This window comes from Zonotrichia albicollis, chromosome 26 (assembly GCF_047830755.1).
Source record: "Zonotrichia albicollis isolate bZonAlb1 chromosome 26, bZonAlb1.hap1, whole genome shotgun sequence".
Lineage (NCBI taxonomy): Eukaryota > Metazoa > Chordata > Aves > Passeriformes > Passerellidae > Zonotrichia > Zonotrichia albicollis.
Genome location: NC_133844.1, coordinates 5,418,514 through 5,434,348, shown reverse-complemented (window position 1 = coordinate 5,434,348; position 15,835 = coordinate 5,418,514). Strand labels below are relative to the sequence as shown.

The 15,835-nt window shown below is 60.7% G+C and overlaps 3 protein-coding genes across 6 annotated transcripts in view; 1 reads left to right on the top strand and 2 right to left on the bottom strand.

The window, feature by feature from the left end:
- Nucleotides 1–64: 64 nt before the first annotated feature.
- Nucleotides 65–5,760, top strand: C26H8orf58 (chromosome 26 C8orf58 homolog). Of its 3 annotated transcripts, XM_074559048.1 has the most exons (7): nt 65–198; nt 764–1,341; nt 1,435–1,522; nt 2,038–2,141; nt 2,311–3,133; nt 3,664–3,765; nt 4,902–5,760. In XM_074559048.1, the coding sequence occupies exons 1-5, from the start codon at nt 153–155 to the stop codon at nt 2,392–2,394; spliced, it is 900 nt and encodes a 299-aa protein (XP_074415149.1). In that variant the 5' UTR covers nt 65–152; the 3' UTR covers nt 2,395–3,133; nt 3,664–3,765; nt 4,902–5,760. The 3 variants fall into 3 exon arrangements, with proteins under 3 accessions (XP_074415149.1, XP_074415147.1, XP_074415148.1); XM_074559046.1 differs by lacking the exon at nt 65–198 and adding an exon at nt 307–514 and having other exon boundaries at nt 764–1,522; nt 2,041–2,141; XM_074559047.1 differs by lacking the exons at nt 65–198; nt 2,038–2,141; nt 2,311–3,133; nt 3,664–3,765; nt 4,902–5,760 and adding an exon at nt 307–514 and having other exon boundaries at nt 1,435–1,635.
- On the bottom strand, nt 2,646–5,035 carry LOC141731879 (uncharacterized). 2 transcript variants are annotated; one of them, XM_074559051.1, is made up of 3 exons: nt 4,072–5,035; nt 3,748–3,931; nt 2,646–3,394 (listed from the first exon to the last, which is right to left on the bottom strand). In XM_074559051.1, exons 1-3 carry the CDS (start codon nt 4,096–4,098, stop codon nt 2,646–2,648), a joined length of 960 nt encoding a protein of 319 aa, XP_074415152.1. In that variant the 5' UTR covers nt 4,099–5,035. The 2 variants fall into 2 exon arrangements, with proteins under 2 accessions (XP_074415152.1, XP_074415150.1); XM_074559049.1 differs by having other exon boundaries at nt 3,748–5,035.
- BIN3 (bridging integrator 3) overlaps nt 5,494–15,835 on the bottom strand; it is a 53,038-nt gene continuing 42,696 nt past the window's right edge. The window contains exons 7-9 of the mRNA XM_074559052.1: nt 15,373–15,514; nt 11,818–11,952; nt 5,494–6,270 (exon numbers count right to left, since the gene is read on the bottom strand). Coding sequence (XP_074415153.1) covers nt 6,124–6,270; nt 11,818–11,952; nt 15,373–15,514 — 424 coding nt within the window. The 3' untranslated portion in view covers nt 5,494–6,123. The remainder of the gene's footprint in view (nt 6,271–11,817; nt 11,953–15,372; nt 15,515–15,835) is intronic.

The following is a 15,835-nucleotide window of genomic DNA, read 5'->3' as shown; positions in this document are numbered from 1 at the left end:
TAACCACCGGCCCAGCCAGTATCGCCCATCCCAAGCCCTGCGAGGAACCAGTTGGGAACCGGTCCTGTAATGAGGCGCTCTGGGTGCAGGGCCCGGCTGGGGTGGCTTTAAAAGGGAGCGCCGGGACGCGGGCCCGGCTCCGGCTCTCGGCGATGTGGGGCAGCTCCCGCGCCGGCTGGAAGAGGAGGTTCAGCTGCTGTGAGTGCGGGCGAGGGGTGCTGAGCGGGATTTGGGGGGTGGGCGACCTGCAGGAGGTGCCAAAGCTCCGCCGTCACCTCGCCGAGCCCGCGGGGAAGGGAGCGAGGAATGCCGAGATTGCCGTGGATGCAGCAAAATCCCACCCGGAGCCGCGGGGCGCTGGGGGCACATCCCGGCTGGCGATGCCACCCATGCCATGGGGACAAGCTGGTGGCCCTGGAGCCATCCCAGATCCGGGATCCCACGGCTGTGCTCTGTCCTGGGTCGCTGGCACCGAGCTCGAGCGGGATCGAGGAAGAGCCCGGCTCAAAACACGGTCAGGGCCGTGGGTGCCCCCCAGCAGCTCAGCTTGGGAGGAGGAGGAGGATGGTGGAGGCCAGGGCTGTGTTTTTGGGGAGCAGAGACAACACACTGGGGTTGTAGGAGTGTATGGACTGCTGGGCAGAGGGAGAGCAATCTTGGGCACGGCTGGAGCTGCTCTAGGGTGTTGCAGGGGTGGTGGGCACCCAGTTTTCTGCCCCGGGACCCCCCCAGCTGAGCCCCCCGATCCTCCCTTCCCCCGCAGATGGTCCCTGCGAGTCGGCCGAGAGCTGCATCGTGCGCACCTCCGCCAGCGTCTACCGCCGGCTGCAGGAGAGCCCGCGGCAGCCCCGGCGGGGAATGAGCACCCGCGGACCCCCCAGCAGCCCCCCGGCCGCAGGGAGACCCCCCAAGTCCGAGTCCGAGGATTCCGGCGTGGAGACGACCAGCAACGAGCACTCGCCCTGCAGCCCGCTGGGCTCCGAAAGCCGCTTCTCCCTGGATGGTTTCTCGTTGGAGCAGCCCCCCGGAGAGGAGGAGCAGCCCCCCAAGAGCCGCCCGGGCAGCCGGAGGCTGCTGCAGGCAGCGCAGCGGAGCCGGAGGCAGCGCTGCCCGCGACAGCTCAGCCGGCGCAGCGCCAGCGCCGCCGACCTGGCCGAGCCCCCCCGGGACCCCGAGAGGGCCGAGGGGTCTCCTCGGGACCCCCGGGCAGTGCCCGAGCTGCCGGGGCAGGGGCTGCGCTACCTGGAGCACGTGTGCCAGATGCTGGAGCGCCTGGCGCGGCTGCAGCAGGACAACCGCGCCCTGCGGCAGCAGGCGGCCGGAGCCCGCACGGCCACCCTGGTGAGGGCACGGGGAGGGGGATGGCGGGGAGGGGGCGCGGGGGTCCCAGCTCACACCCAGCTCACACCCAGCCTGTGCTCTGCTCGCCCCCAGCCCGGCCGGCAGCACCCGAGGAGGGATTTGGGCACCTGGAGGGGTGAAGGGTTCCGGCAGCGCTCCTGCTCCGACAGCCAGGCGCCAGGTGAGAGGGGTGGGATGGCGGGACCTGGGGCCAGGTGAGAGGGGTGGGCTCGGGAATGGCAGCACCAGTGCCAGGTGAATGGGCTGGGATGGCAGAATCTGGCACCAGGTGAGCGGGGTGGGCTCGGGAATGATGGGACCTGGGGCCAGGTGAGAGAGGTGGGCTCGGGAATGATGGGATCTGGGGCCAGGTGAGCATTGGAGAATGAGGGAATGGCAGCACCGGTGCCAGGTGAGCACTGGGGGATGCAGGATCTGGGGCCAGGTCAGCACGGGGGATGCGGGAATGGCAGCACCGGTGCCAGGTGAATGGGCTGGCATGGCCAGACCTGGCACGAGGTGAGCGGGGTGGGCTCGGGAATGGCGCGACCCCCAGGTGAGCACTGGGGGATGCGGGAATGGCAGCACCCGTGCCAGCTGAGCGGGGTGGGATGGCAGGACCTGGCACCAGGTGATGATGGCAGCACGATGTCCCCCCGGCCCCCCAAGCCTGACCAGCTCTGTTCCCCCTCGCAGCAGCCGAGCCCGGGCCGTGCCGGCGGCTCTGGGGACACTCGGTCAGCTCCCCCAGCCTGCTGGAGCCCGCCGAGGGCGGCGCGGCTGGCCCGGCACCGGACAAGGTACGGCCGGGGAGGGTCGGGGGGTGCCGGGGGGGTCCCTTGGGTGTCCCCCCGCTGATGTCCCCCTGTCCTGCAGGACGGCCGCTCGCACTGGGGCCGGGTGAAGGAGCCTTGGGGGTGCCGGGGGGGTCCCTTGGGTGCCCCCGCTGATTCCCCCCCTGTCCCGCAGGACGGCCGCTCGCACTGGGGCCGGGTGAAGACGCTGCTCACCCGCCTGACCCGCCGCTCCCTGCGCGGCAGCCGCTGCAGGTAGGACCGGGAGGGTCCCGCTCGCTCCCACCGCCACACCTGGATGGAGGAACTACGTCACACCTCACCCCATGACGTCACGCCAGCACGGGGCCGGTCCCCGGCCTGGCGCACCCCTTCACGTTTTTTGTTTTTCCCTCAATAAAGTATTTTCACCCACAAACAGGCGGCTCTGAGCGAGGTGCTTGCTGGCGCGCCGTGACGTCACGCCCCTAAACCCGGCGTGACGTCACGCGAGGGCGCGTCACCGCCGCATCACTTCCGACGGCTTTTCCGCCCCTTTTGTCCCGCCGGGCCCGGACCCGGGGACGGCCCGAGCGGCTCCCGGGCCCCCTCCCCTTGATCTCCCCCTGCCCTGGGTACCCCCGAGCCCTCTCCCCGCTCAGCCCCGGACGGGTCCCGCTGCCTGGGGGGGTGGAGGTGATGCTGGTCCGACCCCCGAACCTCCCCTCCGGAGCCCCCCGGGCCCCTCCAGCTGCTCCGTGGGGTTGGTGGGGAGGGGGCGCCGGGGGTCCCGGGATGATGCTGCCCGGGAGCATCGCGGCTTTCTCGCGAGGGGCTCCCCAGTTTGGGGGACAGAGGAGGATGAGGGTGAGGATGAGGAGGGCGCTCGATGCTGTTTTGGCGCTGCTGGAGCCCCTCCTGGCGTCGCCAGCTCTGCGCGGGACGCTGAGGAAGACGCTGCCTGTGCCGCGGGTGATGAAGATGCTGCCCCGAGCCGCGGCCAGGCGCTCTCCCATCAGGTACCCCGTTCTCCTCCCTTTCCCCCCTCTCCTGCCGATTTCCTACCGTCACTTGGGGTTTTTCCTTCCCGGCACCGCTCCCGCCCTGGGCACATCCCGGAGCTCCCGCGTCCCAGCGCTCCGTCCCGGAACCGCGAGTGCTCCTCCCGCCGTGCCCGCGCTCACGGCAGGGTCTGGGGGCACAGGGGGTCCCTGGCAGTGCCCCCGGCTGGGTCACGGCCTGACCCGGGCTGCTGAAGGGGTTCCGGAGCACAGCTGGGGCTGGGGAGTGTTTGATCATTGTCCCTCCCTTTCCAGCATCAAACCCTTCCCATGGAACCCCCTCTGCTCTCCTGAGCCCCTCAGTGCGAGGAGCAATGGGGAGGGGCTCGGGGAGGTGGGGAAGGGCATGGCTGGGGGGTGGGGGGGGTCTGGGCACCCCCTGCCCTGCTGCCCCTCTGCCACCTCCATCCTCCCCCTCATTGGGACCCCATGGCTGATCCCCAGGAAATGGCTGAGGATGGTGCAGGGGACGCTGATTCTCCTTCCAGAGCCCAGGTGAGGAGGAGGAAGGAGCTCTGAGCCTCTCTGTGCCACCCCTGAATCACCTGGAACGAGGGGAAGCTCCCGAATACCTGACAAGGAAAATCCAGGTGTGGATCCAGATGTGTGCTGGTGCTGGCCGGCCTGGAGAGGGTTGTGAGGAAAATCCTTGGGATTGGTGGTGGGCTGGCACCTGCTAAACCCATCCTGAGGGGATTTGGGGAGGAAAGGGGACAGCTGGGATTTCTGCAATGCCACTGAGCTAACCTGGAATTCCTGATGAGGAGGAAAAAGGGAGGAAGATTTGTCCATCAGCAGGGAATGCTCCCCATGCTGGGATGGCCCCAGTGCCCCTCATTTTGGGGTTGTGTTTCCCTCCCCTCTGCTCCTGGAGGTCTGAGTGCTGATGAACTCACCCAGGGGTGCCTCAGCACGTTCCTCATTGTAGAGTGAGTTTTCCCCTCCTGCCAGCTCTCCCTATTAACGCTGGCACCTTGTGGGCGGTGCAAAACCCGCTCATTATCCACTTTTTACTACAAAAGATGAAATTCTCCTCCCCGAGCGCTGCGGAGAGTAGGCAGAGTGAATCCCTGGGAACGCCTGGGTTTGAGCTTCCATGGGTGACATCCCTCTGCTGAGTGCTGGGAGGGCAGGAGGAGCTGGTGGCAGGGACCAGAGCTGGGATTTGGGGTGCTCTGAGTGCAGGACAGGGGACAAAGTGGCTGGGGAGGTCTGGCTGTGCCACACACGGTGACATTAATGCAGAAAAAGCCACCAGGTGGGCTTGAATCTGAGGAGGAATCAACACCTCCAGGCCACAGAGGGATCTCTGCCCACCCTGAGGTCTGCAGGGCTCAGATCCCGTGCCCCCTGCTCGGGCTCACGGGCTCCGTGCGTGGCTGTTAAATATCTATAAAAATATCTATATTCTGTATATTTAGCATCCCTGCTCTGGGTAACCGTGGCAACCGGGTTTATTTTGCTTAAACCTGGCCTGGCATGTGATGTGGTTGGGAAGGAACAGCCAAGGGGAGAGGGAGGGATGAAGTTCTCCATGCTGGGAGCTGGGGAGGAGCCTTGGCACGGGATGATCTTGGGGGGGACCTCGCTGTGTCCCTGCACTGGGGACAGCCACCAGCATTCCCATGGCTCCAAACCAAGGGAAGGTTTGGTTTTTAGGGGTTCCATCCCCATTTTCTGCTGGGCTTCCCAGTACACCCCGAGCCCTGTTCCCTGTCTCGTGCAGGTTTGCCAAGCCCAGGTCCTGGCAGGAAGAGGTGGTGATGGTTTCCCTGTTGTTTGGAGCCGTGTGCTCTCACCTGGAGCAGCAGGAGCCACCCCAAGGCAGAGAAGAGACCATCATCTCCACCAGAAACCTCTCCAGGGTGGGCTCCCAACCCCTGATCCCAAGCAGCACCTGCTCCCCGCCAGGACACAGCAGGCGGCCTCTCCTTATCCTTACAGGCCCAAATTGTGCTGGAATTCTCCATTCGTGGTGATTTGAGGCCGTTTCGTTCCCGCGCCGATATTCCATCCCAGTTTTCCTTTCCAGGGACACCCCGAGCCCCCTGCGAACCCCTGCAGTGGCGGCCGGGCGCCGGCAGAGGGCGACAGCGGCACGGCGGTGACGGTGACAGCGACACCGGCACCGACAGCGACACCGGCACCGACAGTGACAGCGACACTGACACCAGCACGGCTCCAGCAGTGGCACCGGCACAGCCCCGGTGGTGGCACCGACAGTGATGCAGCCCCGGTGGTGACAGTGACACGGCCCCGGCACAGTCCTGGTGGTGGCACCGACACGGCCCCGGTGGTGGCACCGACAGAGCCCCGGCCATGCTGCCGAAAACTTTATTGGGGACACGCTATGGAGTCCCTGCGGCCCTTCCCACACACTGAGGAGGGGCTGAAGCCCCCCCAGTTTTCCATAGGTTTGCTCCTGGCTGGGTTGTCTCCCTTAGGGATGTCCCCACCCGTCCCTGCTCTGGTGTCTGGGGTCCCCTGTCCCCACCCTGCACCCCCAGCTCTGGGGCACAGGCTCTTTGGAGCCTGGGAAAAGAGGGATGGATGCTCACCATGAGAAGCATCCCCCTCTCCCTGTACCTCAAAAAATGGCATTTGAGTGATTTTACCCTCCCCTGAGAGTCCCACTGGGCTATAAGGCACAAAATGAGGGGAAGGAGTGGGGGGTCTCACCCTCTGGGCTCTGGGGGTGCCAAGGGAGGCTGGAACCTGGCAAAATCCAGCCCCCCCCATCCCACTCCCCATCTTTAGTATCGCTCCCCTTCCTGCTCCTCCACACCCCAACCTTTAAGGCAAAACTCATTCGTGCACTGACAAAGACGACGCAGAGCCGTGGGGTGATGGGAGCAGCTCCAGCCCCACAAGTCCATCCTTGGGAGGGGCAGCTGGGCTGAAAACGGGGGGATCCCCATCCCTACTCCCTCCCCGTGCCCAGCCTGGCCTCAGTCATCAGCCACGATGGAGAGGGCGCGCAGCTCGCTGAGCTTGGCGTCGTTCTCACGCTCGCGCTGCTCGTCGCTCAGCCCGGGCCGGTCGATCTGCGCCGTCAGGTCCCCAAAAATCTTGTGCATCTCCGTGTAGTAGACAACCTGTTGGATAAAAGGGGGGGGATTGGGGAGGGAGGGGATTGGGGGGTCTCCTCCCCACTCACCCCCCCCCCCCCCCGTGGGTGCCCTCAGCCCCTCTCCGCGGCGTTGGTGTCTGAAATAGCTCCCGCCCACGTTGGCCGTGCCGCCCCCTCGGATTATTACAACTCAACACATTTTAATAACGCGCTGCCCTTCTCCGCTCGCTTCCCATCTGCGAGCCTCGCGTGCGGGGCTGCCACCGGCCCCGCCACCCTCCCGTCCCCGCCTTTGTCACCGGTGCCGCCGGCCCGCGCTGCCCACGGCCAGGGCTCGCTGGGCTCGGTGAAGGGGGCACGCCCGGGAGAGCCGTGCCCCGTGCGAAACACGGCGAGGAGGAGGAGGGAGGGGTGTGTTAATAACGTGCTAATTAGCACCGCCAATTATCTCCGGCAGCGAGCAGCGCTTGCCGGCGCGGGAGCCCGTGGGTCAGCGCACGCAGATGGCAGCGGGGTGGCTGCTCCAGCGGGGACAGGGGGGCTCCCAGCCCTGCCTGCGGGACCCCCGGGGCTGTGGGACCCCCTCGGTGCTGTGGGACCCCCAGCCCTGACTGTGGGAGCCTCCGCATTGGGGGGTGCCCAGCCCTGACTGTGGGACCCCCAAAGTGCGGGACCCTCAGTGCTGTGGGACCCCCAGCCCTGCCTGTGGGACCCTCGCTGCTGCGGGACCCCGGGGCTGTGGGACGCCCCCTCCCCCCGGTGTCACGGGACCCTCGGTGCTGTCTGTAGGACCCTTGATGCTGCCTGTGGGACCCTCAGCCCTGCCTGTGGGAGCCTCAGCATTGGGGGTGACCAGCCCTGACTGTGGGACCCCCAAGTGCGGGACCCTCAGTGCTGAGGGACCCCCAGCCCTGCCTGTGGGACCCTCGGGGCTGTGGGACCCCCACCAGGTGTCGCGGGACCCGTGGCACTGCGGGACCCCCAGCCCTGCCTGTGGGACCCTCGGGGCTGTGGGATCCCCCACCCAGTGTTGTGGGACCCTCCGTGCTGCAGAACCCCCAGCCCTGCCTGTAGCACCCCCAGCACTGAGGGTGCCCAGCCCTGACTGTGGGACCCCCTCGGTGCTGAGGGACCCTCAGCCCTGCCTGTGGCACCCCCAGCACTGGGGGTCCCCAGCCCTGCCTGTGGGACCCCCAAATGCTGCTTGGGGCACTCGTGGTGCTGCGGGAAGCCCAGTGCTGCCAGTGAGACCCCCAGAACCACAGAACCTCTGGCTCCTTGCATTGCAGGACCCCCCGGGTGCCACAGGGCCCTCAGAGCCTCCCGTGGGACCCCGGGCCCTGTCCTGGGTGTGCCCCCACAGCCCTCAGGGAGGGACTGGGGCACACAGCCCCCCAGGCTGGGCAGTGCCAGCGCTGTCCCCGTTTCCCACAAGGGCCCGGCATCTCCAGCAGCCCCGGTGCTGAGACATGCACGGTCTCCATGGAGACAGCTCCCCTAATCCTGCTCAGAACGATGCTGATTTTGGGAGGCCTGAGGGGGTCTGAGGGGGCCCCACATTGCAGTGCTGGCTGCCTGAACCCCCCTTAGGCAGCCTGGCCATGCTGGGGGCTCGGGGGCTGCGCCGTGGCCGGGGCTCCCCACGCAGCAGGGCTGGCTGAGTCACAGCAATGCTCATTTACACAGTGACTAACGAACCCCGCACAGGGCTGAGCTGGCAGGGGCTCCCCAAAAATCCCTGCACACCCCCCAAAGCACAACCCACAGCTGGGTCACCCCGAGCATCCTCTGAACCCCCCTGCATGAAGAGATGCCAAAAACACCTGAAATCCTTCAGCAATGCCACAGGTGGGCAGGGATCTGGGGGGCAGGGGTGCCAAGGGGGTGCCAGAGCCCTGGAGCAGCCCTCCATGTCCCTTGTCCCCAGCCTGCAGTCAGCTGGGCTCTGCTCAGGCACATATGGCCAAGTGGCACTGCCAATTCCAGCACGGAAAAAGCTGAATCTTGTCAGGGTGGCAGGCCTGCAGGCAGATGCTGCCCCCAGGATTGTCCCCAGGGCTGTTCCCCAAGATTTGGGGGACATCTGTCCCTCAGGATTGGTCCCAGGATTGTCCTCCAGGATTGCTTCCTAAGATTTGGGGACAATTGTACCCCAGGATTGGATCCAGAATTCCCTCCCCCACTAGGATCCAGAAATCCCTGAGGATTCCTGCAGGACCAGGATTGCGCCTTAGGATTTTCCTCAGGATTAAGCCCAGGATTATCTCAGGACTGAGCCCAGAATTGTCCCCAATGGATTGAGTCCAGAATTGTCCCCAGTGGACTGACCCCCAGGATTGTCCCCCAGGATTTTCCTCAGGACTGAGCCCAGGATTGTCCCCAACAGATTGACCCCTAGGATTATCCCCAATGGACTGACCCCCAGGATTTTCCCCCAGGATTGAGCCCAGGATTTTCCTCAGGACTGAGCTCAGGATTGTCCCCCCAGAATTGTCCCCAATGGATTGAGCCTGGGATTGACCCCCAGGATTGAGCCCAGGACTGTCCCCAATGGATTGAGCCTGGGATTGTCCCCCAACATCCTCACTGCACTGAACAGGCAGAGCAGAGTGAACTCCTTGGTGCTGCTCCCCTTCCACTCACATCCCACAGCCACTGATCCCTTCCCCAGGGACCCTCTGTGTCCCCAGGGCCTGGTGGGTGTCCCTGGGGATGTCCCATGTCCCCAGGGCCTGGTGGGTGTCCTTGGGGATGCCCCATGTCCCCAGACCCTGGTGGGTGTCCTTGGGGACCCTCCGTGTCCCCAGGGCCTGGTGGGTGTCCTTGGGGATGCCCCATGTCCCCAGGGCCTGGTGGGTGTCCTTGGGGACCCTCTGTGTCCCCAGGGCCTGGTGGGTGTCCCTGGGGACGCTCCTCTCCCCCAGCAGCCCCAGTTCAGAACCAGTTGGCACCACTCAGTGCTTTACCAGCCGAGTCTCCTGAGCTTCATCAGCAAAATCCCACTGGCACTGATCCCCCCCATGATTTCCCTTGTTTAAACAGGGGTGAAACCCCCCCCAGGGAGGGGATGCACCCCAGAATGGTGACAGTGCCAGGGGGCAGCCAGCTCCCCCTGCCCTACCTGCTCTGCCAGCCCAGTACTTTTCCAGCTATGGATGCCATATGCTGTGTCCCCATCCCATCAAATCCCAGCTCCAGCTCGCCTTTGAGCCCGAGCCAAGGGCCCCGAGTCCACCTGTCTTGAACTAATTCTGTTTGGGGACGCTGTGTTCTGTGGATTTTCTATAGATCCTGGCCACAATGGCCCCGTGGCTGCTTGTTTGGGGCAGCCCTACCCAAAACAAACCCAGGGGTGCTGCCAGGGCCGGGCTCCCCCTGCCCACAGCACCATCCCTGCCTGCCAGCCCCATCTTTGCCCCCATTCCATTCAAACCCAAAGGAATCTCGTGTTTTCTAGCTGGAAAATAAAGCCCAGAGCGGGAAGGAAGTGCTGTTCACGCCTCACACCAGCCACAGCTCCAAAATCTCCCCCTTTCATCTCCATGTGGCCACTTCAAAGCCCCCAGCCAGGGAAATATTTGCCTCCCTTGGCTTGGCCCGGGCCCGTGGGTGGAGAGAAGAATTTGGTGTTGAATGTTACAGCCCTGCGAGCTCGGGACATGTCCCGGCGTCAGGAGCCACCCAGGCCCGGGAGCACGGCCAGCTGTGCCATGGGAACAGCCTGGGGAGGCTCTGGCAGGGTCTCCTTGGGTCACAGCCATGGAGGTGCTCGGCAGCAGGGTCCTTCCCCTGCCCCCAGAGGCAGCTGCTCCCTCCCCAGCCCAGCGTGGCACTGCATGGTGTCACTGTCACACCATTTGTCTTGCTGCCTCCAGGCCTGAAAAATCAGGAAAATAATGCGGTTTTTGCCTTTGGATGGTGGGTTTGACCCAAGGAGAAACAACCCCAAAGTCACAGCACCCTGCATCCCAGTCCCACCCCATACAGCCTTTCCTTGTGGGATTCACCTCCAGCCTCATCCCACTCCTAAAGAGGTACCTGCAGAAAAGGCTGAAAATAGAAATTATCTCGAGGAACACGGCCCCCCCCAGCTGTTAATCAGCTCAGGGAGGCACAGAGGGAGGGAAAGCTGAGCAATATTTCCAGCTGGGATGGGGATGCTCCTGCCTGCCCTTCCCAGCCAGGTGCCTGCAGGTGAGCAGTGCTGAGCTGACTCAGGGCTCTGGCTGCTATTCCTGGCTTGCCACTGACTCATTACCTTGGGCAAATCACATCCCTTTCCCACTCGATTTCAGTTAATTCAGTGGGAAAACGCTTCACAGAGCTCCGGAGCCAGGGGGGCACAAACATCCCAAGCCCTCCTTCCCTGGGGGTGGGAGGATGCAGCCAGGGCTGGGAAGGAAGAGGGATGCAGCTCCATGGAGGCTGGCAGGGAGGGAGGGAGGGAGGTTTGTGAGGAGCTGCATCCATCTGGGACCAGCTTTAAGTCCAGCCTACAGGGGATGCATCAGCTTTGTTGTGACGCTGCCTTTTTGGGTGTTAAAGATGGGATTTCGCTCGGTTTTCCTGACAAATTCCTCACCTGAAGAGAGGCAGGGCAGAGAGAAAGCACAGGATTCCCAAGGAAGAAGAGGGATTTGGATGGAGAGTGTCACAAACAGCCCCAGCAGTGACACCCTGGCCATTCTGCACACACCTATCCCAACGTCCTCTTCACCCCAAATTTCTTGGGAATCGGGACACAAACAGAGCAAGAAGCCAGAGGGGCAAAGCTGAGGAAACTCACGGATCACAAACCCCGGAGAGGGCAGAGAAGCTGAGAAAACTCACGGATCACAAACCCCAAAAAGGGCAGAGAACATTCAGGTTCCAAGATCTCACCCACCGAAGGGGGTCCACAGGGGGACAGGGCCAGCAGGACCCTGCGGCGGCTGCGGGAATTGTGGTTATTCCGGGCTGGAACAGGGAGCCCCGCGCCCGATTGCTAAGGGAACAGCAGGAACAGCATCCCCAGCACCCACCCTGCGGCGCAGGGAGCATCGGCACCATCTGCTAGGTGAATCAGCCTGCAGACAACTCGCTGGCAGCTCGGCGCAGAGGCCCCCCCAAGTCGGAGGTGAGATGGAACACGTGCTCCCGGCGCCTCCCCCCGTGGCGCACCTGGGGCCCTGCGGCAGCTCCCGGCCCCAAAAATGCCGCAGGAAACGCCCACGGAGCGGGCACCGCCCGGTGCCGCCCGCAGGTTCTCAAAGCTCGGGGAGATCCCAACCTGCCCCTGGGCAGCCCAAGGAGGAGGAGGAGGAGGAGTGGCAGCACGTTCTGGAGGAAGCTGGAGGATGGAAATGAAAGCTGGGGGTTATTCAGGGCATCTCTTCCTGCAGATCTTTGGTGTGGAGATGTCCCGGGAGCCACAAGATGAGCCCAAACACCTCAAACCTACTCAAGCGCTGAGCTCAGGACTCCAAACTCAAGGAGATGGCAATGCCAGGTGGACAAGGCCATGGAATTCCAGTGGATGAAGCACATGTGGGACGGGACAGGACACAGGTAGCAGGAAGGGACAATGTCTCACCTGTGCCCGGACCAGCGACTCGAAGCTGGGTTTGAAGTAATCGATGCGGCTGCTGTAGAACTTGGGCATCTCCTCCAGGAGCTGCTTGTTCTTGGCTTCAAAGTCCTCCTTGACCGGGCGCAGCTCCTCGCGGGCCTGGGGAGGGACACAGGGGGTCACACTCCTGGCACAAGGGTCCCCCTGGCATGGAGGCCACTCCAGGACAATGGGACGCTTTGCTTGGTGGGGACGAGCAGTGACCAGCCTGGTGGGACCCATGGGATCATCCAATGGAATCTGGTGGGATCCATGAGACCACTCAATGGTGGAACTCAACTGACCATCCAGTGGGACCCGGTGGGATCCAAGGGACCATTCAATGGAACCTGATGGGACCCAAGTGACCATTCAGTGGAACCTGATGGGACTCAAGTAACCATCAAATGGGACCTGATGGGATCCAAGAGACCATTCAATGGTGGAACTCAAGTGACCATCCAGTGGGACCTGGTGGGATCCAAGGGACCATTCAATGGAACCTGATGGGATCCAAGTGACCATTCAGTGGACCCTGGTGGGATCCAAGTAATCATCAAATGGGATCTGGTGGGATCCAAGAGACCATTCAATGGATCCTGGTGGGACTCAAGTGACCATTCAATGGACCCTGGTGAGATCCAAGGGACCATTCAACAGACCCTGGTGAGACTCAAGTGACCATTCAATGGACCCTGATGGGACTCAAGTGACCATTCAATGGACCCTGATGGGACTCAAGTGACCATTCAATGGACCCTGGTGAGATCCAAGAGACCGTTCAATGGACCCTGGTAGGACTCAAGTGACCAGTTAACAGAACCTGGTGGGACTCAAGTTAAACAGTTAATCCAAGCTGACCAGTTAATAGAGACCCTGGTGGGACCCAAGTGACCTCTCAACAGAACCTGGTGAGGCCCAAGTGAGCAGCTGATGGATCCTGATGGGATCATCCAATGGTCCCATGCTCTGACCCTGGAAAGCCACAGGACACCCAGAGAGATTGTGCCCTCTCTCCTACAGAAACACACGGCCCAAACCCATTCCCCGAGCTCAGTCAGGCTGGAGAACATCCCTGGCCAAATCCACGTCCCCTCACGCTGCGATTCCCAGGAGCGGCGCTCCAGGATCCTGCCCCACCGTCACCGTGACCTTCAGCTCAGTGCTTCCAACTGGCTCCTTTAAACAGAGCGTGGGGAGAACGGGAAATGTCTCTGGGATGGTGTGGAAAAGGGCAGGAGGGGGTGGGCTGTGAAATATTAGACCAGTTCAAGTCTGCCACTTAATCCCAGTGCCATTCCAACGGGAGGGGGGAGCGGGAGAGCCCGGCCCGGCCGTGGCGCCGGCCCTGGGGACGGGGACAGCGTGCCAGGGCATGGCATGGACCGGGCTCCAGGCTGGAAAGGCCTGGAATCATCCCAGCAAAGGAGCAAATTCATCATTGGCCAAGAGGCTGGGAGTGTGGAAACTGCCAGGATGGAGTTCATGGGGTGGAACTCATGGGGGAAAACTCCTGAGATGGAGCCAGGGGAAAACTTCTGGGGTGGAGTTCATGGGGGAAAACTCCCAGGATGGAGTTAATGGGAAGAACTTCCAGGATGGAGTTCATGGGGAAAACTTTCAGGATGGAAGTTCCAGGATAGAACTCATGGGGAAAATTGCTGGGATGGAGCCAGGGGAAAACTCCTGGGATGGAGTTCATGGGGAAAACTTCAGGGATGGAGTTCACAGGAGGAAACCCCTGGGGGAAAACTGGGATGGAATTCATGGGGAAAATTCCTGGGATGGAATTCATGGGGTGAAACTCCTGGGGGGAAACTCCCAGGATGGAGTTCATGGGGGAAACTCCAGGGATGGAGCCAGGTGAAAACTCCTGGGATGGAACCAGGTGAAAACTCCTGGGATGGAGTTCATGGGAAAAACTGCCAGGATGGAATTCATGGGGAAAAGTTCCAGGATGGAGTTCACAGGGGAAAAATCCTGGGGGAAAACTTCCAGGATGGAATTCATGGGGGAAAACTCCTGGGATGGAGTTCATTGGGGAAAATCCCTGGGGTGGAGTTCATGGGAGGAAACCCCTGGGGGAAAACTGGGATGGAATTCATGGGGAAAACTCCTGGGATGGAGTTCATGGAGGGGAAAATCCCAGGATGAAATTCATGGGGAAAACTTCCAGGATGGAAGTTCCAGGATGGAACTCATGGGGAAAATTCCAGGGAAAAACTCCTGGGAAGGAGTTCATGGGGAGAAACTCCTGGGATGGAGTTCATGGGGGGGAAATCCCAGGATGGAGTTCATGGGGAAAAAAATCCAAGGACAGAGTTCATGGGGGAAACTCTTGGGATGGAGCCAGAGGAAAACTCCTGGGATGGAGTTCATGGGAAAAACTTCCAGGATGGAATTAATGGGGAAAACTCCTGGGACGGAGCCAGGTGGAAACTCCTGGGATGGAGTTCATGGGGGAAAACCTCCCTAGATGGTGCCCACAGGGGAAACTCCCAGGATGGACTTCACAGGGAGCAGAAGAGCAGAAAAGCTGGAGCAAACAATGGATGTAAATTTGCAGTTCAATAATTAAAAATAACTGGATGAGATGAGGCCCTTTCCCATCAAATCCAGACCCTCTGGATACCCCATGTTCAGGATAGCTCAAGGCTCCCTCTCACAGGTGTTTAAACTCAGTATTTGGTTAAAATTTTTTTTTTTAGGAGGGGAGAATTAGATCAAAAGTTCATTAAGAGGAAAAAATATATGAAATAACTAAACCCTGCTTAATCACCAGGACAAAAGAATTCCCATTTTTCCAGCCCCAGCTTTAGTCGCTGAGGCTGAGCAAAATAAGCTGCTTACTGTTAAACCAGAGGTGTCTTTTGTTCACGCTGTTATTTAACACAAAACTTCATTTTTGGGGGGAAATTCATCAGAAAAACACATTTTCTTTGACTCTGAGAATCAATTGTTCCTGGGAGGATCAAGCCACGTGCTGCTGGAGCGACAGATTTTGGGGAAAAACGCCGGGGAAGATTTGATTTTAAAAAAAATAAAAAAAAACCACAAAACCAACAAACTCATCGCGATTTTGCTAAAATTCGGGAGAGAGCAAAAAGAATCTGGCAAAACTTCCTGTTAACCAATTACTGCAATTTTCCAAGGCGAATTTTTTGGGGAACAGGTGGCAAACATAAAGCTGGGAAATGCTCTGATCTGTTCCCTTCCCCATCCAGCTGCTCGCTCAGACGCGGAGGTCGGGGGGAACCTCGACCTCAGCGCTGCCTCCGAGCTCCCCCAGAGCTCCCAGGGCTCTGATTCCATTTTCTCTTGGAAAAAAATTCCATTTCCTCTCAGAAAAGCAGCTCCTTCCATTCACCCAGCACTCCAAACCGGCGTCGTGCTGTCAAAAAATGTGATTTTTACACGGATAAAAGACATCCTCCCAAAATGTTCTATTCGTGGCACGGATGGCGGAGAGGAGGGAAAAGCTTTTGCTGAGTTTTCCCAGGAATGCTGCTGGGATTGTGGCTCTGGGGAACACCTCAATACCTGGTGCAGCTTGGCCAGGACAGGGCCAGTTCTCTCCTTTTCCTCGTATTTTTCCACCTTGGATTGAAGGCGTTTGTAGTCCTGCAGCGTCTGCTCCCGGCGCTTCACTGCCATGTTCAGGCTCGGGAAAACGCTGCTGAACCTGGGAAAAAAAAAGGATGGAAAAGCTTGGGATGGGATATTTTGGGTGGATGAAGCATCCAAGGAAATCGTGGAGCACCCTGGTCCAGCAGGAAGTTCCCTGCTGTGGCACTGGGTGGGATTTTTCCAAGCCAAACCATCCCAGAATTCTGAATATTCTTAATTAATGTTGTGATTCCTGGTTGGAAAGGGAAAGGAGAGGTAGAGAAGTTGAAATAAAAGTCCAGGAAAAATAAACAATGAGTGCAAAATAAATATTAACTGCAGATTAAATTAATACAGTTCATTTACAGTTAATAATGAAATATTAACTGTATTATTT